The sequence below is a fragment of the Mirounga angustirostris genome, unplaced genomic scaffold (genome assembly GCF_029215605.1).
Source record: "Mirounga angustirostris isolate CCGP_5_RB_7025 unplaced genomic scaffold, mMirAng1.0.hap1 SCAF_3, whole genome shotgun sequence".
NCBI classification, from domain to species: domain Eukaryota; kingdom Metazoa; phylum Chordata; class Mammalia; order Carnivora; family Phocidae; genus Mirounga; species Mirounga angustirostris.
Genome location: NW_026991711.1, coordinates 122,677,217 through 122,700,969, shown reverse-complemented (window position 1 = coordinate 122,700,969; position 23,753 = coordinate 122,677,217). Strand labels below are relative to the sequence as shown.

The window sequence follows — 23,753 nt, the reverse complement described above, 5'->3', positions numbered from 1 at the left end:
TCTACCTCAATTACTACATCTTTTTTTACTTGCGTTGGCTTCCTATAGGACACTTTCCCTAGAGATCCATTGACCGTGGCCTGCCCTTCAGATTTTTAAACCCTACTTGAACTCTCTATCTCCTCATTCTCAGGAAATAACTTATTGGACCCGATCTTTTTGCCTGAATCATATCCAGATGAAGAACCTATCATGCACCAGAAACTGAACATGTAGTGAACATTGTTAGTGGTCAGAGAGTCACTGTTTTGCCCTTATTATTTTGTATTATGTACTTTCAGAGAGTCTAATAATACTCTGGGATCAAAATAATACCCTGGGACCAAACCTGACCAGTTTCTGAAGGTCGTTGGATCTTTGATCTCATCCTTGCCTGTGGCTTCCCCTCCCTTTTCTCTGAATTCTGAACGGTAAATCTTTAGGAAACAATAGCTGTCAAGGCCTGTCAGATTCTGAATTCAGATTCTTGTCATTCATTTCTTTGTTTGGCTGAGGCAGTCTAGAGAAAATTTCTGCCCTGGTATCTTTGCTGATCTCTGATTACAGAGACTTTTCAGGCCCAGAATGTGTCCTGCCTGTGCTTTACTTGGGATGGCTGGGGAATGCCCAAGGGAAGTCTGGGAGAACTAACAGGCTGGCCAGCCCCACTTAGGGCCAGTCCCTGAACAGTCCCTGAATTATTTCCTCAGCTAAAGTTGCTATGGGCTTCTGAATCCCCTTGAATTTCCTGCAGGAGTCAGGTGAACTTCAGGGCCCTTGGATGTATTCTTGGACAAGGCTGTTACTAATTCCATCAGAACACACTTTTCAGCTTCTTCTACATTCAGGCACTGGCCTTCTGCTAATGCTGCTCAAAGTGTGGGCCATAGACCCTGCCATCAGAGATAGGAACGGAAATTGAGAATGGATGATTTAAAACTCTAGCAGTTTGCTGGAATTTGTTAATTTATTCTCTGCTTTGTATAGGTGTATGTATATAACACATAAGTCATTATTTATGTTATCTGTATCTTATGTATGTTATATGTACACACATACACATGTATATATTATACATAATAAATTTATGTATATATCTATATACATATAGTATAGAGGAATGCATATATAATTGTGTACATATCTTTCTTTTTTTCCATCTCTTTCTTAGGTAGTTTATCTTTATTATAATTTACAAAGGGGCAGGTCCACAAAATTTGGAAATTAGAAAAAAAAAAGTTCTTCTATGATAGTTTGAGAAGCAGCTCTTCACTAGACAGTGGCAAGCAATTCAGATGCACCTAGCTGGCCTCTCCAAACTAAAGTTATGACCCCTTAGCAAGTCTTTACAACAATATAGTGGGCTTGGTCAGAATCTAAAAAACAAATAAAATAGAAGATATTAGAATCTGCTGCACATGTTATTTCATGAAATGTCTACTGTGGCTACATGTGTAACATATATATGCACTGGGTTGTGGTGTAAGATTTATTTCTTAGCATGGGTCGTGGTACAAATAGTTTGAGAGTTACCAAACGGAAACTGAGCTAATGCACTCACGGGCTTTAATGACTGACTGAGAGCCAAGTTTACATTGTTACATTTGGATTCTCTAGATTCAGAGAAGTTATTTGCTGGCTGTATAACCACAAGTACTTGAGCAGGCCGATTAGGCAACTTCCTTGAGCGAGTTCACTGCAGCCCATCTGAAGAGGCCTTCCGTGTTGTCTAACAGTTTAGACTGTTCTGGAGATGATCGCCAGCACGCTTTGTGTCCCATGCAGGCAGAGAGAAGGTTTTTATAAGCAGTACATTTTTGGTTCTGCACTTGTCAGCTTTCTCTACATGGATGTCTCATTTTCATCTCAAATTTACATGGACAAAATCGGAACTCAACAGCAATCCCAAATCTGTTCCTCTGGTTATGGCCCCACCGCCCACCAAGTTGCTCAGATGCCAGTTCTAGGGGGTTTTTTTGTTTTGTTTTGTTTTGTTTTTTGCTCCTTTCATTATTACTCTCTTCATATCTTATCTGATGACAAGCCCATGGGCTCCATGTCCACAATATATTCTTACTCTGATTCCTTCCTTCATCTGCCCTAGTATCTCCCTGGTGTTTGGACAACTATAATAGCCTCCTTTTTTTTTTTTTTTTTTTTTTTAAGATTTATTTATTTATTTGAGAGAGCAAGAGAGAGCAAGTGGGGGGGAGTGCAGAGGGAGAGAGAATCTTCAAGCAGGCTCCCCGCTGAGTGCAGAGCCAGCCACGGGGCTCAATACCAGGACTCATGAGATCACAGCCTGAGCCGAAACTAGGAGTTGGACTTTCAACAGACTGAGCCACCTGGGCGCCGCGATGATAACCATCTAATTGGTCTCCCTCCTTCCTCTCTCATCTCCCTAATACCCAGTCTCTACAAGGCAGCCAAATTGAGCTTTAAATTAAGTCAAACAATTTTATCCTCCTCTTTAATGTACTCCATTGGTTTCATATGATACCAAGAATAATGCCTACACTCCTTGAATGACTCATAAAACTTTACAAAAGCCCACCTTTTCCTTGCCCCCAAGATGAATCTCCTATCACTCTCTCCATGGTCAGTACCCACCAGCCATAATAAACTTTCTTTAACTTTAATACACAGAACATATTTCTGCATCAGGACCTTGCACTCCTTTATTTTTTTTTAAAGATATTTATTTATTTATTTATTTATTTATTTGACAGAGAGAGACACAGCGAGAGAGGGAACACAAGCAGGGGGAGTGGGGGAGGGAGAAGCAGGCTTCCCGCTGAGCAGGGAGCCCGATGTGGGACCCTGGGATCAGGACCTGAGCCGAAGGCAGACGCTTAACAACTGAGCCACCCAGGCACCCCAGGACATTGCACTTCTTGTTCCGCTTGTCTGGGAATGTGCTTCATCCAGATCTTAGCCCCAAACTTGCCTACTTGGCCTATTTCCTCACTATCCTATTTTCGTACAATTTGTGTGCCATTACTTCCCAAAAGAAATCAAACATGGATTTTTACTTAATGTTCCAAATGCAGTCTATCATTAAGAATCTTTGTTATCACTGCAATGTCAATTTTGGTGTGATGTGTTTGTAGTTAATTTTAAATTTCCATTACAGGCCAAAGAAATTAGGAAACCAATGAGATAAGAAAAGGTCAAAATTTGGGGTTTAGTTACAAGGAAGTGTAACTTAGGTGAGGAGATAATTTACCATTAGAACATGCTTAAATATGGGGCTCCTGGGTGGCCCAATCTTTTAAGTGTCTGCCTTTGGCTTAGGTCATGATCCCAGGGTCCTGGGATGGAGCCCCACATGGGGCTTCCTGCTCAGTGGGGAGCCTGCTTCTCTCTCTCCATCTGCCTCTCCCCCAGCTCTTGCTCTCTCTCTCAAATAAATAAATAAAATCTTAAAAAAAAAAAAAGAACATGCTTAAGTTCAAGCTGGTGGAGATATGCAATGCTATGGTCTACAGGGGAGAGTGGTGGCTAGATATCGAGAGACAGCAAAATGTAGCAGATAAGTGCAGATTTGGAGTCAAGGTTTCTGGCTTCCAATCCTGCTGTAGCACTTGCTAGCGGGGAGAACTTGGGCAAGCCATAACCTCACTGTGCCTCCCTATCTTCATCTGTAAAATGAGGAAAATTATTGTACCTAGCTCCTAGAGTTCTGGTGAGGATTAAATCAATTACTGTAGAAAGTATTTAGAATGGAACCTGGTATATAAGTTCAGCAATTATTATGGGGTATGGGTAGTTCCACAGAAGGATACAAAAATAAATCAATATGTTTGATGTCATTTTTAGAATACTCATGGGCAGAAAAGATTTGACTCCTCCCATTTACTCACCAACCCACACACTAAAGAAAAGTGAAGAAAAGAAGGCGTATTGCTCTTTGGGAAGACAGAGAGAGCTATCAGAAGAGCAGACATACCCCATAGGTCAGGGAAGAGAGAAGGAAACAGTTCTCAGTCCTCAAATACTGATGGGATCAGGTCAAAAATACATAGGCTTGGAGGGGCTCCAGGTGGTCAAATTTGGGACAAACTGAGTACAATAAACAAACAAAACAAACCAATCAATCAATCAATCAATCAATTTCAGGGCAAATTTGCCCTGAAATAAATGAAACTCCAGTTTCTGTACAAACTTACAATCTGGATAATACTGGCAGTGGCTTCTCAGTATCAAATTCCAAATGGAGGGAGGGATGAAGGAAGGAAGGACAGAAGGAAGGAAGGAAGAAATTTAATAATATACGCATTGAATTTTTAAAGCATAAATTAGTATTGATGGGAGCATAAGAGGGGAAGAGGAAGGAGGGACAGAGAGGAGGGGAGGAAGAAAAAGAAGGAGGAGGGAAGGACAGAGAGATGGGCAGCCCCCAGTGTAATAACTGATTTAAGCAATGATCACCAACGGGTGCAAAACCATTGAGTAAAATGTAAGGAAAACAGTATTCATATGAATCCGAGTATCACATCACAAATTACTTCTTACTCCCAAAAGAAAAACCTGGCTGTCGACATTTTAACCAAATGCTCAAAATTACTATCTCCCATGGGGGGGCAACTTGACATCATGTGTCTCTTGAGTTGAAGCCCATAAACAATATGTAATTCCTACCACCTATGTAGTACAATACTATACACTATTCACTTCCATAACATTCATCCTGAGTGTAACATGAGGAAGCAATGATAAAACTTCAGAATGTGGTCACATGTACAAAACAAATGGCCTGGACTCTAAAAAAAACCAAACAAGTCAACAGTCAGTAGTATGTTGTCTTCTCTAGACTGAGGACCTAAGGAGACTAAACAACTAAATGCAGTGCATGGAACTTAATAAGATCTCAAATTTCCAAAGAGAGAAGTAGCTATAAAAAACATTTGAGGAGCAAATGAGGACGTCTGAAAGAGCATAAACCAGATGATATTTAGATAGGAAAGTGCGCTTATCTAAGGGAACGTCTGTATTTTGCGGAGAGGCCTACTAAGGTACACAGAGTTGTAGCGTCATGATATCTGCAAATTCAAAAGTTGAGGACAAAAGTGGGTATATATATATATATAAACACGTGTCTGTGTCTGTGTGTGATGAAGCACATGGTGCAGAGAGTTAAAAACTGGTGGCATGATGATGGCTATGTGGGTGTTCACTGCGGTATTACTTCAAATTTGCTATCTATTTGAAAGCAAATCAACTAAAACAAAAATATAACAAAAACAAAAAATCAGCAGCTTCTTACCTGTTGCCTTCTGTGCTCCTGCCAGCCTGGCTCTTATTAAGCCGTGTCTCTCTTTGAGGCGAAGAATCCGAACTTTTGGAAACTGAGACATGTATTTATCCAAATTACCTTTTAGGTAGTCTGGATCACAGTAAGAATAGACAAGGAAACACGTTAAGTAACTAGATCTGGACAATGCTAGCAGTGGCTTCTCAGTATCAAATTCCAGAAACTATGATAGTTACTGTAGTCACTAAATTTTATTCCTTGGACCACGATTTTATTTTCTGATGTTATTTTCTTGGATGGCTTTTTGTCTGCATCCAATACTCCAAGCTATCTTTTTCTCAAATTCCAAATCCTTCTTTCCAGTGTTGTCAAGTGACATAGAGGAGGGCTCACCTTTTCTGAGTATTTGTCAGGACGGGCAAATTTGCCCTGAAATAAATGAAACTCCAGTTTCTGTACAAACTTACAAAGGCCCCTGCCAAGACCCAGACAAGAGGCTAAACATTATATGCAAATTGGAAAGTTTGTGAAAGAAAGATACTGCAATTGCAATTGGTCAAGGGCACTGTCACTTCCCTACTTTGACACCCTCTGAGTCATACCTCTTTTGTCTTGTTGGGTGGCCAAAGAGGTATCCATCCACAGGAATGTTGTTGGGGTTTTATGGGGTATATTTACATGACTTACAGTCACTTCGATGTGTAATTAAGCTATTGACAGGTATCCCAGGTAGGAAAGGCTTCCAGAAGTACTTCTGCTGCTCACTTTCCTACTGATTTTGTGGTTTTTTTTTTTCTTAAAGAGGACACTGAAAACCATATAAGCTCCAGCTCTCTCCAAAGGGTTCTTCAGGTCCCTGGATCTGCCATTCATAAAAAGACTGTTATTTGCTTGGTGACTGGATACTATTTCCGTTTATGCTTTCAAGGCCCCTTCTCAAAGTTTTCAACCAGTTTTTCTTAGGCATCTCACTGCTAACAGACCTCAGGGTGATTGTGGCAGGAGTTCTGAGGCTGAGGAAACTGGCTCATGCTGTTGTGGTCATGAAAAGAGCTAAGTTGTTCTATTAGGGCTATCCTCTCTTTGCTATTTTCTAAAATTTTCTGAAGTGGGTTGCATTGTGAGAATTTGTAGTGTGGTGGCAGTGGGACCTCGAGTGGAAATGGAGCACTTAATACACAAATTATGTGATCACCCCAAAAGGGAGATTCTCCACTTCTTCCAGACCGTGGTGGGTTCTGCCTTTGCACTCTGTTAAAGCCTCATCTCTTTGGTTCTATTGGCAATTTGTCTTCTCGACACTTAACACATAATGTGCTTTGCCCTTGAGGAAGAAACCATCGGCCTTCCATTTCTTTGTTTTCCATAGAGTCTAACTCTGACTTCTTATTACCAGTGGGAAAGGCATCCTATTAATTGTAGGGTACTTGCTTATTAGATTTCATAAAACGGTTGAACATCTTCTGGTCTCTGGAACTTCAAAGTGCTCCAAGGAGCTATAGTTAGAAAATCATTTCTACATGGCAGAGAAGGCACAGCTGAAGGGAAGTCTGAGACAGCTAACTGAAGATAGAACTCACTTTCTATATTCCGTAGATGCTTGGCTTGATGCCTCTAAGGCACCACATGAAACAATGATTTGATATTTTTGCCATCCACCCAAATTGCTATCGCCTCATATCAAACGTTAATTTTCCAGGAGTGCTTTTCTTACCTTTGGTGCTGAAGTCATCTACCAGTAGAATCTCCTTGATGAGGTGTGGAGGAGAGCGATTGAGGACACTATGAACAGACCTCAGGAGAGTGGACCACACTTCATCCACAAAGCACATGATGACACTGGTGGTCGGGAGGTTATTGTGAACTAGCTGCTCAGCACACCTGGGCCAGGACACAAGCAGGGCTCATTTTAGAACCAAAGAGATGGTTTTAAAAGTCACAGAGTGCAATTTTACGTAGATAGACATATACTGACATGCTCTGTTTATCTGTCTGTGTGTCTATCTGTTTGTCTATATATCTGTTTATCCATCCATCCATCCAATATCTACTACATGTATCAGTGATGAGTTCATCATGTGTTTTTCTTGAGGAGGGGTATAAGCAAAATAAACAAGCAGAGTAAGAATAACCAGTAACAGTAGTTGCTATAAAAGGACTAGCAATGCAAGACATGAGAAGTTCCTGTGGAGGCATCTTGCTGTAGGGGACAGGACATAGGCTTCGCAGGTGGTTAGACACTATTTTGAATCTCACCCCCAATATTTCTCAGATCTTTATCCACTGATACCATACTTAATCTTTCTGTGTCTCCGTTTCTTCATCTTTAAAATTAGGTAAATGTTCTTATTCAACAGAGCTTTACAGTCTAGTGAGAATGCACGTAAAATGTCTAGCACAGTTCCTGGCATAGGGATTCACCAAATGGTAGCTAGTGCTATCCTACTTAGACCATATACCACAGGAGAACACTCTGACTTATTTAATGTTACCAAGTAGTTTCTGACTGCCCTTCCAAATGGCCTCCTGCCAAGTGCCAAAGGAAATATTCTCCCTTTCTCCCACCCTGCATGTGAGTGTATTTATGGATATATATGGAGATGTATAATTAAACTCTTCATATTCTCTATCTATTTAAGGGTTACTTGCTGAGACTTTCTGTGCTACAGAGTAACCACAGTAGAAATAATCCTCCTGCCATAGAGAGGAGGATAAAGCTACAGTGGGAGTTGGTATTCAGGTGGGTTTTAATTGGTCTTGGGTTTTTTTTCCACACCCTGCAATGTGTACTGCCTCGCTGCTGGCGGTCTTCCATCCCTTGCCTGTTACTCTTCATTGGAACCTCACAAAAAGTATTTGTCATCCTTCTAACACAGCTACTATTAGTAATGTCATAATTAAATTACAATGATCATAAATAAATATTATAGGCAGGCTGTATTATCAATTTAAACCAACAACATCTCTTCTCCTTTTTTATGGAGGAATAATTGAAATCATGGTGAGGCTAGTTCATGATTATACTGTTAGTAAATGGCAGAGTTGGGACTCAAACTCTGGTCCGGTCTGGCTCCAGAAATAGCCATTTAGGAAGCCTTAAGTTCTCAAGAATAAAGGAAGCTGGCAGCAGATGTAACATTTTGTGGGAGCAGGCACTTCTGCCAGACAATATAGCTATACTTTTCTTAGTCTGTAAAAAAGAAATAGATAAGAGCAAAAACCATGGTAAAACCACATTTCCATGCATTCACCATTTATCAATAGTACTTAATAAAGTACTATTATGTAGATAATTGTAACAACTGCTTGGGATCCATATTTTTTACCCTCGTCTCTAAATAGAGCAAACTGAAGCTGGAGAAGTTAGATGACTTACCCAAATGATTCACCTAGAAAGTATATGTATGGAAATGTGAACAAATAGTTGTCAGTCCACTGCACTATGCTGATTTTTCTGTACTAAGATCATGGGTTTTGGAATCAGATAGATATGTGGGCAAATACCTGATCCCCTGATTACTGGCTTAGATTAAAGTTGTGTAACTCTTTTGAACCTCGATTTGCCAGAGATTAAGAACCTCCAAGCAGAGATGAAGAATCACCTTATTGTAAGACTAAATGCAAATATTTTATAGAACTCACCTACTATATATCTGACAACAGCAGATACTAAGGAATTTCTTAAGGTAGGCAAATCCAGCTTTGGTCTGTAATTTCAATGGTTCCCTAAAGTGGGTGATTATGATACTAACCTACAAAACATTATGAAAACATACATATCCAATCACCGGCCCCAGAAAATCAATTCAGCAGTTCTGAATACGCTCTGAGAATCTGTGTCTTAAAAAACAAACAAACTAATGTAAGTAAAAATCTACAAACAAAAAGACAACCCACAAGTTGTTGATAGGCCAGTTTGGGAACTTGAGCTCTAAGACAAAGTGGATTTAATTTTACTTACCATTGGTGGATAAACTTAAAAATAAATAAATAAATAAATAAATAAATAAATAAATAAACAAATAAATAAATCTAGGGCTGATAGGAGCATGTCCTGAATGATATAAAATCAAAATGACACATTTTCATCAGGTATCCTCATCTAGTGTTAACATTAACTAACAGCAGCCTAAAGTAATCTGATTCTACCCTAGAGATCCATGAATTGGCATTTCTAAATAACACGAGATATCCCTGACTTCACTAAAGGCTGTATTACTTTCCTGTAGCTGCTGTAACAAATTACCGAAAAAAAAAAATCTGCTTATCAGTTTCTTCCTCAATTTATCTCTTTCTTCTCACATTTTACTATGAACAGAAAAGAAATACCAGGCACCCTTCAACACTTGGCTTGGAACTCTCTTCAGCTAACTATCCAAGTTCATGGCTTGCAATTTCTGCTTCCACACAGCTATCTGACACAATTTAGCCAAGGTTTCTGCCACTATCTTGGGAGGATCATTTTCCCTCCAGTTCCCAGTAATGTGTTCTTGCATTTCATTCTGGACCCTCACAAGATGCACTTAGAATGCTCATATTTTTACCAAATTCTGTTCAAGACAATATGTGTATTTTTTTTTTTTTTAAGATTTTTTTATTTATTTGACAGAGAGAGACACAGCGAGAGAGGGAACACAAGCAGGGTGGGTGAGAGAGGGAGAAGCAGGCTTCCCGCGGAGCAGGGAGCCCGATGCAGGGCTCGATCCCCGGACCTGGGATCATGACCTGAGCCGAAGGCAGACGCTTAACCATCTGAGCCACCCAGGCGCCCCGACAATATGTGTATTCTTAAAGAGGACAGAAGCTTTCTTTTCTGTACTTCTGACTTCCTTCTAAGCCTTCACCTGTAGCATCTTTAACATGCGTGTTTCTACCAACAATTTCTTCAATGCAATGTAGGCTTTGCCTGTCATGCTTCTCAAAATTCTCCCAGCTTTGATCTATTATTCAATTCTTTGGCTATTACTTGAATAATCCTTCCACATTTTTAGGTATTTGTTACAGCAGCAACCTACTCTTTGAAACCAAAATTATATTCGTTTCCTCTGGCTGCTGTAACCAACTTTATGGCTTAAAAACAACAGAAACATATTCTTTCACAGCTCTGGAGGCCATGTCATTGATTTATTGATTTTATTTCTTGCCTTCTGCATCCAGAATTTCCTGCTTACTACAATGCCACAAGCTTCTAGCATAGTTGCACATAATTAATATTTGATAAATATGTATTAAATGGGAGGATAAAAAAATGGAACTTATATCAAAAGATTAATGGGGGAAGGAGAGATATTTTTCTTTGAGCTAGGAAGAAAAAAGGTGGTAATGTATATAGACGAGTTTATGCATAGAGAAGTTGAAAGAATTTGTAGCTCATGTTGGAGGAAAGGTTGTTTGTTAATGTGATAGGGTAGGGGTTTGAGAAGAATGGAAAATATTTGGAACAGACACTATGAATAATGGGAGGGAGTACTGGCCAACTACACATAAAAGGATATCTGGAGATCTCAAAATTTTAGTCAAAATACCAGTGTGATTTACTCCACCAGGGTCTGTCAGCCTGGGTGTAGAGGGAGATAAAAGCAGAGTGGTAAATTAGTCCAAGTCTAGGGGTCATCAGAGCAAACAAAATAGAAAGAAAAATGATAGAGGATTTTGAGGATACTGCTATAAAATGGGTAAATATTCCATCGTGGGCTGTATGTTGGGAGAGAGGAAGTAAAGCTAAGAGGAGTTTAATAGCCTGAGGAAGACATCAGTGACGTCCTATGACTTCCTCATCTCTAATTTTATAATGTAAGTGGATGGAAAATGCACATTTTACACTTAAATATTCCTTATACCATTCGGTGCTGAGAAAAACAAACCAATTCTAAAAAGGAAGGGTCAGCTGCACAGATTCTGCCTGAGCCATCTGAACCAACAAGCCTCACTGTGAAGCCCTGAGAATTGCTTTATTGTTAAAATTTGATTGACATTAGAAAATCTAGTTACAAACGAGAATACATCAGGGAGTTAACCATGTAGGCTAACGCAGATGAATCTTCTTATATAATAATAAATCAGTAGATTTTTGGTCTCTTTCAGAAGAAACTTCCAAGAAATGTTGTAACGTTAGCCAGTTTGAAATTGGAGATGGGAAGCGCTCTCAGTCATTTAAGATTTGGGGGAGGCACCTCCCACTAGCCAAATATCTGAGCTTCCATTCTCCCCATCCCATCATGGTGTCTTAGTTTTACCATTAGAAATCCGTATGGGTGGGGTCATGAAGGATTCCACCAAATGCCAGGATCCCAAGAAATAAGTAGTACCCGTGCCATTTATTGGCAGACACGTATTTCAGATGCATTTTAAGAACCCATTGAAGATGACTCTTTGGGAGATTCTATTGCACAGGTCACACTGGTGCCTGGAAAAAGGGGCAGCATTAAAGGATGGGGAAGGGGAGCACAGAAGGAGGTGAGAGAGGCTCGAAATACGAAGTTGCAGAGTGTGCCTTGCTTTGGGTGGCTGAGATGTCAGGCCACCCTAACATTTATATGTACCTGGTTTCCTGCACAACTCAGGAGGCTAAACAAGTTTCCAGGTGTCTAGAAAAACTAGCAAGCTTGCTTTGTTTCAAGGCACAGTGCATCAGACCAGAAAGGCTTTCCATATTAACTTTTGCGCCCTTATGTACTGACAGTCATCTAGGTTACTACAGGCTGTAAAAACAATTTCAAATTATCCTCCACTGACCAACTAAAAGCAAATTTCCTTTCTTCCAATTTATCTATTGAAAACCCTGCTTTCTGCTATATTGAGGGGAAGAGTTGCAGCTCAAGTCAAGTCTCATTTAAATGCAAGCGATTTCTGGGTTTGTAATCTTTTTTGAGGTTAAGAAATCATATTTTTATTCTATATGCTCATCCATTGCACAAGTCAGGTGTTTGGAGTCCACAGAGTCCATGTTATATGTGAAAATGAACCCGATCTGTTTTGTTTGGCGGAAGCCTGGAGTTAACATTATGGCGGCCAACCCAAGTACTAAACCCAAACAGGGAGTCCCCCATGAGGTCCACTGTCCAGCAAATAGTTGATACGACTATGGTGGCACAGCTTTCTGGACTTTCTCTAGACTTGGGAAAGATGACAAGGGACAGAGTTTTGATTCCTTTCTGACACTTATTGGCTGCGTGACCACCAGTAAACGGTGTAACTGTGCATACCCTCAGCTTCTTTACTTTTAGGGTGAAGATTACAATACCTTCCTCACAAAATGTCTGTGAAGATTTGACGTGATAATGAATAAAAAAAATACTGTGTAAGTCCCATAGTAAAAACCCATGTGAGGACCTGTGAGTGTCCACAATACAAACACACACATTTTGACTGGGTAGACTGACCTTTTCTCAGGCAAACCTTTAATTCAGATCTATCAAGCGCTCATCAGTTATCAAGAGACTCAGGGAGTGATGTGTTTTGCCTTTTTGGCTTGCGTTGCTGAATGCTCAGCCACTAACCTGATTTGAATGTAGTCTATCCAATAAAGAAGGTTTCAAATCGTAAGATTGGGGGAATGATAACATTCTCTCATTTTTATGAATTTTTCATTTTATTCCAAAACCGTCAAAATGTACTATGTGGGTCAAGTCTCAGTCTCCTCAGGTTTGAACAGAAGGTCGAGGAAAATATTTCTCAACTTCGATTTGCAATTCAACTAGTGCCTGGAGGTAAGCCTTCAGGGGCCTTCACTCCCTAAGCTCTGCTATCTTCGGGAGGATCAGAAGGGGAATCGGGCATGCTGAGGAGGAGCTCCGTCCAGAATATACTCTTTTCTACAAGACGTTCAATATATTGGGGCTTCTTGGCTTCTCCCTGATAACAGGGTATAGTTATATAAAAAGTTTACTTTTATGTTTTGTTCTTTCTAGGGTAGACAACCCTGACATTCGGTCAGAATTGCCTGAGTGCTAATTTAGAAGATTTCAGTCACACTCACCACTACTACTCCAAAGGCCTCAGCCAGCTGAGGCTGTGGCTGCTGAGGTCACCCTATATCCATCCAAGCTACTGGACTCAGGATCAACATTCCCCACTTTAACAATCATCTATTTTGAGCAAGCAGCTGTCAGAGTGAAATCGGGATGAAAGGGAAAAGAGCAGAGGTGGTGTCATGTGGCAGAAATAGTTCTGGGTGGCGGTCAGGGCACCTTGGGGGTAACTATGACCTTGAACAAGTCACTTCCCTTCTCCCACTTCGGGGACCGGATTAGATTTGACTTTGACGCTTCATCCAGGACTAACATTCTCTGGTTGTCTATGCAACCAGAGCCTTCTTCACCTGTAAGTGCTTCCCTCTGGGTCAAGAGACCCTTGAGAAAAGGTAAGTTCAGTGTTGTTGTTGTTGTTGTTGTTGTTTTTTTCCACATTTTCTCACTGGTCCTTAGAAGAACCTTAACAAGGTCCTAAGGGGATCTGGATTCTGCTTACTTTCCATGGTCTCATTTCCATCACTCTCCCCCACTGCATGTCGGATTTCCTTCAGTTTCTTAATGGACCATTTTTTTTTTTTGGTAACCCTTTTTCCCCACTTCTCTGACTCCCTACCCCTTCAGGTCTCTGTCCTCTCTCAAGCCAGGTTCGGGCTCTCCCCTCCTTACTCCGGGAGTACTCTGTGCTTCCACAAAACGTTCTGCTGTACTTGCCTTGGAGGCAGGGACCTTGCTCAGACGGTAGGTCACATAGTGGGAGCTCAGGGCCATTTGCTCACCACTGAGCTGTGGTTGTTGGCAATTTTAGACTCTCCTTTGCTTAGTGCTGTATAGAAAATAATTTCCTATCAATTTTCTCTCGGAGGAGGTAGCTGACATGCAACGCTAATTCCTTTCGCACACCTCTGACTCATGTGTAAGGAAGAGGAAGAGAGGTGTTTTAATTTCTGTCAAAGTTATATGATTATAAGGAAGCAAAGGAAAAGGAAGGAGGAGCTGTATCCTCATGGAAAGAGGACTGGGATTGTATGTCAGGAAGCTTCCCTTTGAGTCGCAACTCGACTATTGGCTTGCAGGGACAGCAGATAGATCATTTGTTCTTCTCAAACCTCAGCCTCATTTTCTCATCTGTAAGTCATCTGAGTGATAGTACGTCTTTTGTAGCGTTGCTGTGAGGATTGGTTAGAATTAAAGTGCACACACACATACTTATAAAATCTACACATACACGTGCACACACAAAGACACCGTTGCCTAGAACATAAATAAGCACTTTTTTGGTGAGGCCCAGCAAGCAAGAATCCCCTTATTCAGACAGCCTGGGCAAGCCCAAGAGAGGTGAGGGTGATGGTCACTCTGAGGAGCTGGTTCAGGGAGAGAGCCAGCCCAGTGTGGTAGAATCATTACTGAGCGAGAGAGAATTGGAGGGCTAAAGTTTGGGTCCCAATGCTGTCACTTGTGAGCTGTTGGACCTTTGGCCAGAATACCTTTCACTGTGTTTTTTTTTCCTCATCTGTTAAGGGGATGTGACACTTTATCAGTCTGGCACGACTATTGTCAGGATCAAGTGGGATGGTGTGCGTGAAGCATGAACGGTCCCAGCTGCCTGGTACAGGGAGCCCCGCTCCTGTTAGGCAGTGAGCAGATAACGTGTGGAAGGAAGTGGACTGCTACCAGTGAATTATCTGCTGCCGTCTGAAACCTCAGCTGTCTCTTCAGGGTCCGGTTTCTCCATAGGCAGAGCTGGGACGGTGACTGTCCCTGCCTTGAGGAACGGTTTTCAGGATCAGATGAGAGGAGGCAAGTTGGGAAGGCCCTTGTAAATACTGTCTCTCCATACTGCTCCTTCTCACACATGTCCACATAACAACATTTTAGAAGCGGAGCCAATTTAGGAGATAATTTAGTTTGGAATAATGTAGACTTTTTTTAAACATAGAGGGGACTCTAAAAATCTTCTTTCATTTTGAAAGCAAACAACAAAAAAGAGCTTCTAAACACTGTTGTTTTTCCCCAATCTTCTGACCCTTGAGCAAACAATGTTTCATTCTTGAGAGGTTCTGCTGGGAATGGGTCGTCCAGAACAGCCCAACACGTAGTTATTTTCTGAGACAAGAGTACCCAGGGCAATACTGCAGCAAGTTTGATATAATTAGGCTGGTGGTTAAATTCGGCACATGGATTAGATGAGCAAAAGAGAAGTGTAAATAGGTTCGAATTTTTTTTTTTTAAAGATTTTATTTATTTATTTGAGAGAGAGAATGAGAGACAGAGAGCACGAGAGACAGAGAGCACGAGAGACAGAGAGCACAAGAGGGAAGCGGGTCAGAGGGAGAAGCAGACCCCCCGCTGAGCAGGGAGCCCGACGTGGGACTCGATCCCGGGACTCCAGGATCATGACCTGAGCCGAAGGCAGTCGCTTAACCAACTGAGCCACCCAGGCGCCCCTAGGTTCGAATTCTTAACATTTATTGACTCCTCTCTCCCAGAGACATTTCTAGGTCTTTGGCAGTATTTAGGAGAAAAAGTCACTGATCTGCTTTAACATTTCTCAGTTTTACATTAATCAAACAGTTTCACTGTTTTCCTCTCTTTGAGTTAGTAGCAGAAATGTGTTTTATGTCCTCTGATCATCTTTCTCCTTATTACTCTCAATTGAGGGGATGAGTGTGATAAATGAAAGTATTGAAAGGCCCTGTGTCATCTTTTGGCTATGTTTAACCTTTGTTATGCTATGGTCTAGCCTGTACTGTTTAAACAAATTTTGCTCTTTATTCCCTGCTCTCCGACATGGCTTTTCAGTGAAAGAGCACGCTGTGCTCTAACACACAAACACACAAATGTGCACTAATGTACATGTATACACACACACACGCACACGCACACGCACATGCACAATTCAGAAGCGCCAGAAATAACCCTTTTAAATCATCTTGGCAGATGTTTCTTTCCTGCTCCTGTTTAGTTTCCCAGGGAACTTCTGCAGTCAGTTTTAGATAATACTCCCTTTTCACTGTTAGTCACAAAAGCAGTCTCATTTCATCAATTAAAATATCCATCCTGTGTAAAAATAAAGAATTTGGACTTCATTTAACTTTCAAGTTTCTCTTTTCTCCCAGCCCGATAAATTCTTAGGAGCCTGAACTTCAGACAGACATGCGGTCAGTTTATATTTTCTCTCCTGACTCCTCCTCCTCTAGTAATTTATTAGTTATGGTTTTTTTTTTTAAAGATTTTATTTATTTATTCATGAGAGACAGAGAGAGAGAGAGAGAGAGAGAGAGAGAGAAGCAGGCTCCCAAGGAGCAGGGAGCCCGATGTGGGACTCGATCCCAGGACCCTGGGATCATGACCTGAGCGGAAGGCAGACGCTTAACCATCTGAGCCACCCAGGCGCCCTAGTTATGGTTTTTGACCTCAGTAGGATTGAGAGGGGAGGAAAGGGTGGAAATGAAGTTTCCAGAAAGGTTTTTCTTCCCCCTCAGTAATTTAGACTGGTTTGTGGCAAATGCATGGTGCTATCCTTTGCTTTTCATATGTGCTGGAAGAAAAGTCTCTGTAGCTGTGTAGGAAGGAATCAAATTATTGGTTGACAGTCCCAGCTCTGGGCTAAAGAGAGTAAAAATCGGTTTTAATTGCTTTATAGAGGGGCTGGCCAGAGTTCTGTAGGAAAAGCAAAGTGTTAAATTAAGCAACAGAGTAGCCACATGATGATGCAGTAGTGATAGAACAGCATGCTATAATTCTTATTGTACTTTAAAAACTAAATGCTGGCAGCAAAAAATTTTTTGAGTCATTTTTCTCTGAAACAGATTCCGGAAGTGCACTCTTAAAATAAGTTCATTTTTGGAGTGTCATCTTAACTAGATAGCGTCAGGCCAGAAGACAGACTTCTTTCCATAGAATGGCCCTGCCTTTTCCACAGATAGGACTGTGTTTTAGCAAAATCTGTGTGTATTGATTATTGCTGACTAAAACAAACTTCAATAATTGAGAACAAGAACTGTTAAGGATTAGCTTTCTATAAAGAAGAAAATTAAATATGGAACTTTGTTTTTTATTTTTATTTTTTTTTAAAGATTTTGTTTATTTATTTGACAGAGAGAGAGAAAGACAGGGAGAGAGGGAACACAAGCAGAGGGAGAGGAAGCGGGAGAAGCAGGCTTTCTGCCGAGCAGGGATCCCGATGCGGGGCTCGATCCCAGGACCCTGGGATCATGACCTGAGCCGAAGGCAGACGCTTAATGATTGAGCCACCCAGGTGCCCCTAAATATGGAACTTTAAAATGACTATCAAAAATTTTTATTTAAAGCATATTTTATAGGCAAAAATTCTAGGCAAAAATGAAACTGCATTTTACTTATGGACATCAAACATTGTTATAAATAAAGTAAGGAGATTTTTCCTCCCTTGAAAGTCAAAACATTAAAATGAAAAACCAAACAATAAAACTGTGAACTAAAGAACAAGTCTGAATCAATGAATAGATTATAGTGTTAGAACAGGATGTATTTACCTTAAACCAGATACTAACATACTCTGTATATTCAAAGTGAAAAATTAGGAAGTCATTATTAATTTATAAAAAGACTTATTGCATGCCATATTTGAATAGCTACCTCTCATTTATTGTTTTAAAGTAATATCAGTTTTCAAAAAGCATTTCTGAGAAACATATCTTTTAAAACCATATTGCTCAGGGCAAAGGGGGCAAAAAATGAAGGAAAAGACAGAGTTTCCTGGAGAAGCTTATACTTTCACTGAGGAGGCAAAACAGATTGTCAAGGCTCGAGTGAAGGAAGAGCACATGATAGGGAGTGTTTCAGTGACTGTGAGCACATTAAAGGTCGTTGGACTTTAGAGATCATAGTCAAATCATGGTCTAGGAGGAGATAAGCTGCAGTTGGATTTTGAGTAATGTCAGACCAGTTGACGATGGTGGGGCCGGTAGGAAGACACCAGTTAAGAGGAACATCAGTGGATGGTATGGAACATGAAACGCAGGGAAAGGTAATGAGATACTTTCTTAATGCAAAGGCCCAGAGTAGAGAGAATGTCATATGCAGAAAGTTCCAGTTATCCTGCAAGGGACAGAGACTAGGGTGGCACTGCAAAGGAGAGCCAGAATAATGCTGATGACAGAGAGGAGTCCTCGTGCTTTTGGAAGAGGCCATGACTACATCTCAACAGCTTAGAAATGGTTCTCCGGGACTCAGGAGAGAAGGAGGGAAGAGCAGCTTTGGAAAAGAGAGTTTGATTTTGGAACTAGAGCAGGTGAAATTATCCTGGACATTCTGCTTGTCTCCTCTCCTTCTCAGGGCCAACCTCATCCTGGCATATCAGTTAAATCATCCTTAAGAAGATATTAACTTAGGGGCGCCTGGGTGGCTCAGTCGTTAAGCGTCTGCCTTCAGCTCAGGTCCTGATCCCAGGGTCCTGGGATCGAGCCCTGCATCGGGCTCCCTGCTTGGCGGGAAGCCTGCTTCTCCCCTCCCCCCACTCCTCCTGCTTGTGTTCCCTCTCTCGCTGTGTCTCTCTCTGTCAAATAAATAAATAAATAAAATCTTAAAAAAAAAAAGAGGATATTAACTTAACTGGTACTGGTTAATATCTTTACTCAGGGGAATTGAATTTAAATGAACGTACTAGCAAATCTATGGTTTTCATCCCTTTTCTGGCTCAATGTATATTCAATAGGCAGTTATGATATGCCAGTTACTGTGTTAATCATCCCAAAATGGTGCATTTTTGGGAAATGTAAAGAGCAGTGAGGGAGATAGTCCCCAGAACTCTTAAAATTTAAGGGCTTCAGTGGGCTGCTGTGGCTAATTTTAAGGCAAGCCCTCCTGTCCTCCTGTGTTCTTATAGCTCTCTCTGTCTCTCCCTCTCACATGTTTTCTTATTATATTCTATGATAATTTTCCCCTTACACTGACTTCTAAAATTTAGTATATTCAAAAATCTTATTGTGTGCATTCTTGTAAGCCATTTCAGATACTTTGTGAGCAAGGCTAAAAATAAACTCAAAGTAAGAAGACTTCAGATCGTGCCAACCTGATGAATCAAATGTTTTTCATTTGTATTTTCTCCCAACCTTTATCCATATGAATACATAATTTGCACATATTTATAGTCAGAGTGTTCGGGTAAAAGAGAGGAAAAATAATTTACCCTCTTTCAAGGAAGAGCGGCACACATGGGCTGAAATACTTCAGCGGGCCCTGTACATGGATCCCTGGTGGCTACAGAGTCACCTCCATCCCGTTGGCATAGAGCATGAGGGAGGCTGCTTGCCGAGAGCGCCTATGTTTAGCCAAGGTGGGTTGTGTGATAAGAGGGAGGGGGCCTGGCCACATGCTGTCTGACTCATCCTCTCAAGCACACGTGTTAGTGTCTCCTCCGTTGGGACCGCCTCCTTCAGAAGACAGAGCCTGCCTGTGACTTTTCTGCCACCTTCATCTTCCACACACCAATTTTCAGAAACTGATAGGTGCTGGGCACTGTTGAGCCTTCAGTAACTCACGTGGCCGGTAACATCATTATTACTTGCTGCCGGCCCTCACGCAATTGCCCTTTCTCTGGTTTGGAACTGCAGCCCGAGCTTCGGTGCAGGGGCCGACTCTTCCCCGGGCTCCGAAGCAACCTGCCAGGCCACTGAAGGGGTGTAAAAATGAAGCTACTTGACCTACTGCTTCGTTCTCTGGCATTTCGTGTTCCATTTATGTGTGCATACATAAATATATGTGTGATACATGATTTTAGATCATAGCTGGTCCCACATAATTTTTAGGATCCTTTTGGGGTTAATCGGCCAGAGATAAAGAGCACAGCATAATTTTGAGCATGGATTTTAATAATTGCTTTACATTTACTGCTCTATGACCACAGCCTCAGTTTTATCATCTTTATTTTGGGCCTATTTGTGTTCTCCTCCGGGTTCTGTGTTTTACTAGGGTGAGGGACACGTGTGGCACGGTGCTTAGTCTAAGCAGGCGTTGGTGTTTGACTGACAGCCACCTGCCAATGGCCAAGAGCTGAAGATGGCTTCCCTTAGCTGACATCACCATGAAGAGGCTCTTCTTACAAATACAACAGGCACATCTGTATCTGCCTTCCTCCTAGGAACACTGGCCACCTAGATCACAAACAAGGGTTTTCCACTGAGGCCAAACAAGGCCATTGGCTTACCTACCACAGCCGCTAAGTCTGAATCTTGACATTCCCTAATCCCAACTTCTAGGCAAACATTGTTTGGCTCAGGAATTGACTATCAAGGCATATGTGGAACTGTATTATCAATTAATGGATATGAACATATGGCTACAAAGTACCCTCACTTATGAGGGGGCCAAAAAGAACCAGGAACCAAACTGCATTTGAATCAGATGAGATACTTGTGATTTGATCCACCTCCTGGTGATGTAGTTATAGGACTTTAATTCATTGGAGAACTGGTTCATGAAGGCTTACTGGGCAGCTTTAGTGCTTGGGAAAAGTGATGTAATTTCTGAGGGCCCTCATCCAAGAATTTGAACCCATCATATCTGCCAACTCTTTCTGGGGCTCTAATGAAGTTCATGTGGTGTGTATGCAGGCTCTTTGTAAATGGTGAAATTCTAAACCTATAAGTGGTTGTTTATAGGCTCTTATGCATCCTCCAGGTATTGCATGTTATTAACTGACCGACTTTTCCCAACATTATTTTCCCTCTATAACTGAACTCCTGAATGTCTACCATCCCACCTACAAAGGACATTAAATTTTAGCGAGTAAAGTCATTTCTTCAGTTGCTATTATGGTGATCATTAGTCATGATTAGGCAGAATTCTACTGGTTAAGATATAATTCCAGGGAGGCCTAGAGACACCTTCTTTGTGCTCATTTCCCAAATATATCCCTGACAAACTTGCTAATAATGTAAAGTTCTGAAATTGGGAATTCATGTCATTGTCACAGTTTTAATGGAATTACATTTTAAGCTCTACCATTCATATACGCCTTATTAGGAATTAAGTTTATCTAATAGTTTTAATAAGTTTTCAGTAGAGGAAAGGAATGGAACATGAGCTGATAGGGGTGAGAGCCAAAGTCTCAGAGAAGTTAAGTGTAGAGAGAGAACAGAGTGGGTATGCTATATCAGAATTTTTCTCCGTGTGGATGGTAGATTATTTGGACTATGTCTCATGATTAATGTTGCTTTAATTCTCTAGGTGACCAAAAATCATGCAAAATTATCTAGAAATAAATCTCTACAGAAGGGCCAAAATACTTCAGATGGAGGAAAGAGAAGAGAAATGCATCTTACCCAGCAGGTCTTGTGTCTTCAATGGCTCTGTCCACTGGGATCAAATCGCTGAGGTAGACATTGAAGTTTCCTTCTTTCCATCTTCTTTCTGCCTCCTTCTCCTTTCCACGGGGAACGACTACGGGCCGTCCAAATTGGCCTGGAGCTTTGGGGTCCCGTGGAGAAAGTGTCACATCAATTTTTAACACATGGTGCATTCCACGTTCTTCAGGTAACAAGGCTTTTACATGATTTTGGTTGAGTTCTGCAGGTTGGGCCTTGGCAGTCAAGTTGACTCTTGCTGGCTCTAGCCCCTCAGCTAAGGCTTGATGGGTTTGAGAGACTGTTGCTCTCCATGCAGGGAAAGATGCCTCACTTCTATTCCTGGCAATGTGTTTCCCTCGGCTTTCACCCAATACAATAGGGAGCACAGTTTTGTTTTTAGGATTGGGGGCCTGTTTGGTGTCTGTCTTTAGCTCCTCCTCCTTGGTTATAATCACAACGTGGCTTTCAGAGAAACTGAATTTCTTCCCACCAGCCACTTTGGCTCCATCATCCTTTGGCAAGCCTCCCAACGGCGCTTCGTTAATAGATTGCTTCTTTGAGCGATTTGAATTGGCAATAAACTTGGAAAAGGGAAGGCTCTCATTGGCTCCATGTTTATTTGAATCTAGTTCTTTGCTCTGAGTCTCAGTTTTATTTAAGGCTATGGCTTCCCTAGATTTTGGCAACAGTGGGCTGGCAGGGTGTGTCCTCTCATTTGCTACTGCCTGTGATTGCTGCTTTGATCGGTCAGTATCAGGACTGATGGTCACATTTGGATTTCTTTCGGCTGCTTGTTTTGATGCATCACTGCCAAGACTAGGACTCTTTGGGGCCTCCTGGTTTATATTGTCGGGTCCCGCGTGTACAGAGATTTCGGCCAATTGAGTTTCTCTTGCAGCTATGAATGGGGTTCTCTGAGCCCCCTGAGTTCTCATTTGCTTTGCCATGTGGCGAGAGTGGGCTTCAGGTCTGAGGTCCTGCCTCTCTGTGTTTTGCTTGGTCAAAGTCACCGGAAGGGTCTGTAGATACTCAGGATGCCACAAAGGGGCAACCTTGCCCCTTCCCGGGGCGTTCTGCATTTTTCTTTCCCTCTGGGTTTGGTCCAAGTCATCCTCAACCTTGAGCTTACTCTTCTCAGTTTTTCTAAAGCTCTCTTTGCCCCATATGCCCTTCCCATGTCCCCTCAGTGGGGGCTTCATTTCTTTTATGCTGCTGTAAAGGATCTTCGTTTGGTCTGGCTGAACTCGGAATCCTATCCGCTCCCTCCTGACGATGTCTTCCTTGAGGACCCGAGTGTTGATCTCACTGAATGACAGGCGGAGAGCTGCCATGTCAAAGAGCAGCCAGATGACAGAAGCTACAAATATAAATGCCAGGACTCGCCCGCTTCCTCGGAAAAACTTTCGAATCTTGTTCATGGTGCAGAGGCTTCGCTTGCAGCCTCCCCTCCCCTGGAGCCTGCTTACCTTGGGTGGAAAGAGGGAGCTGAAGGAGCAGCAGCAGGGTTGCCAGGAAGCACCCCCTCCCCTGAACCCAGCGGCAAGAGCGGTCCGAGGGGGAAAGCTCAGCTCCGACTGCTTGTCAGTCTCCGCCTGCGTGGCATTTCACAGCAGAGCCTCTGTGCCTGCTCAGCTGGCCCCTGGCTAAACCGTGCTAAACACTGCCCGTAGGTCACTCTGGGAGCAGGCGATTCCAGCCACCGGACAGTTCAACATATCACTCGTCTCCCCCCAGTCCACGTCCACCTTCCTCTAAGCCCAAGAAAAGGTGGGGGCCGGGCTGAGGCTGCCACTTCTCTCCTCCCAGTGCTCCGTCTGCACGCTGTAACTCAACACCACTTCTCATAAGGAAAACATTTCAAGCCATTACCCAGAAAACTTCATTCAGCTCTCACCTTCCGTGTTAGGTGAGAGTGTGTGTGTTTTCAGGGCAATTAAAAGGAAAGAAAACTTGGAGGGCATGTGTTCCTGGTTTGTAACCCCACCTACCCCATGCCTGCTCATTAACCCTGTTGTGCCCAGGTCTCCGAACGATCTGCCCCAGTAAACAATCACTGACCTTCATGTTTTGGCTTTGAGAGGCAACAGCTTAAAGAAGGGGTCAAGCGTGGTCTCAATACCAGAGGTGGATGTTTAATTATTCAGCAGTTTTCCTTGAGTGGGAGTCAAAATGTTTCTTTAGAAGTCAATGGTTTTTTTTTTTAAAACGACTCCATCTATT

At 41.9% G+C, this 23,753-nt stretch overlaps 1 protein-coding gene across 1 annotated transcript in view; it reads right to left on the bottom strand.

Moving 5' to 3' along the window:
• GALNT5 (polypeptide N-acetylgalactosaminyltransferase 5) overlaps window positions 1–23,477 on the bottom strand; it is a 50,555-nt gene extending 27,078 nt beyond the window's left edge. The window contains exons 1-3 of the mRNA XM_045868835.3: window positions 21,510–23,477; window positions 6,948–7,114; window positions 5,246–5,365 (exon numbers count right to left, since the gene is read on the bottom strand). Coding sequence (XP_045724791.2) covers window positions 5,246–5,365; window positions 6,948–7,114; window positions 21,510–22,951 — 1,729 coding nt within the window. The 5' untranslated portion in view covers window positions 22,952–23,477. The remainder of the gene's footprint in view (window positions 1–5,245; window positions 5,366–6,947; window positions 7,115–21,509) is intronic.
• Between the last annotated feature and the right edge of the window lie 276 nt (window positions 23,478–23,753).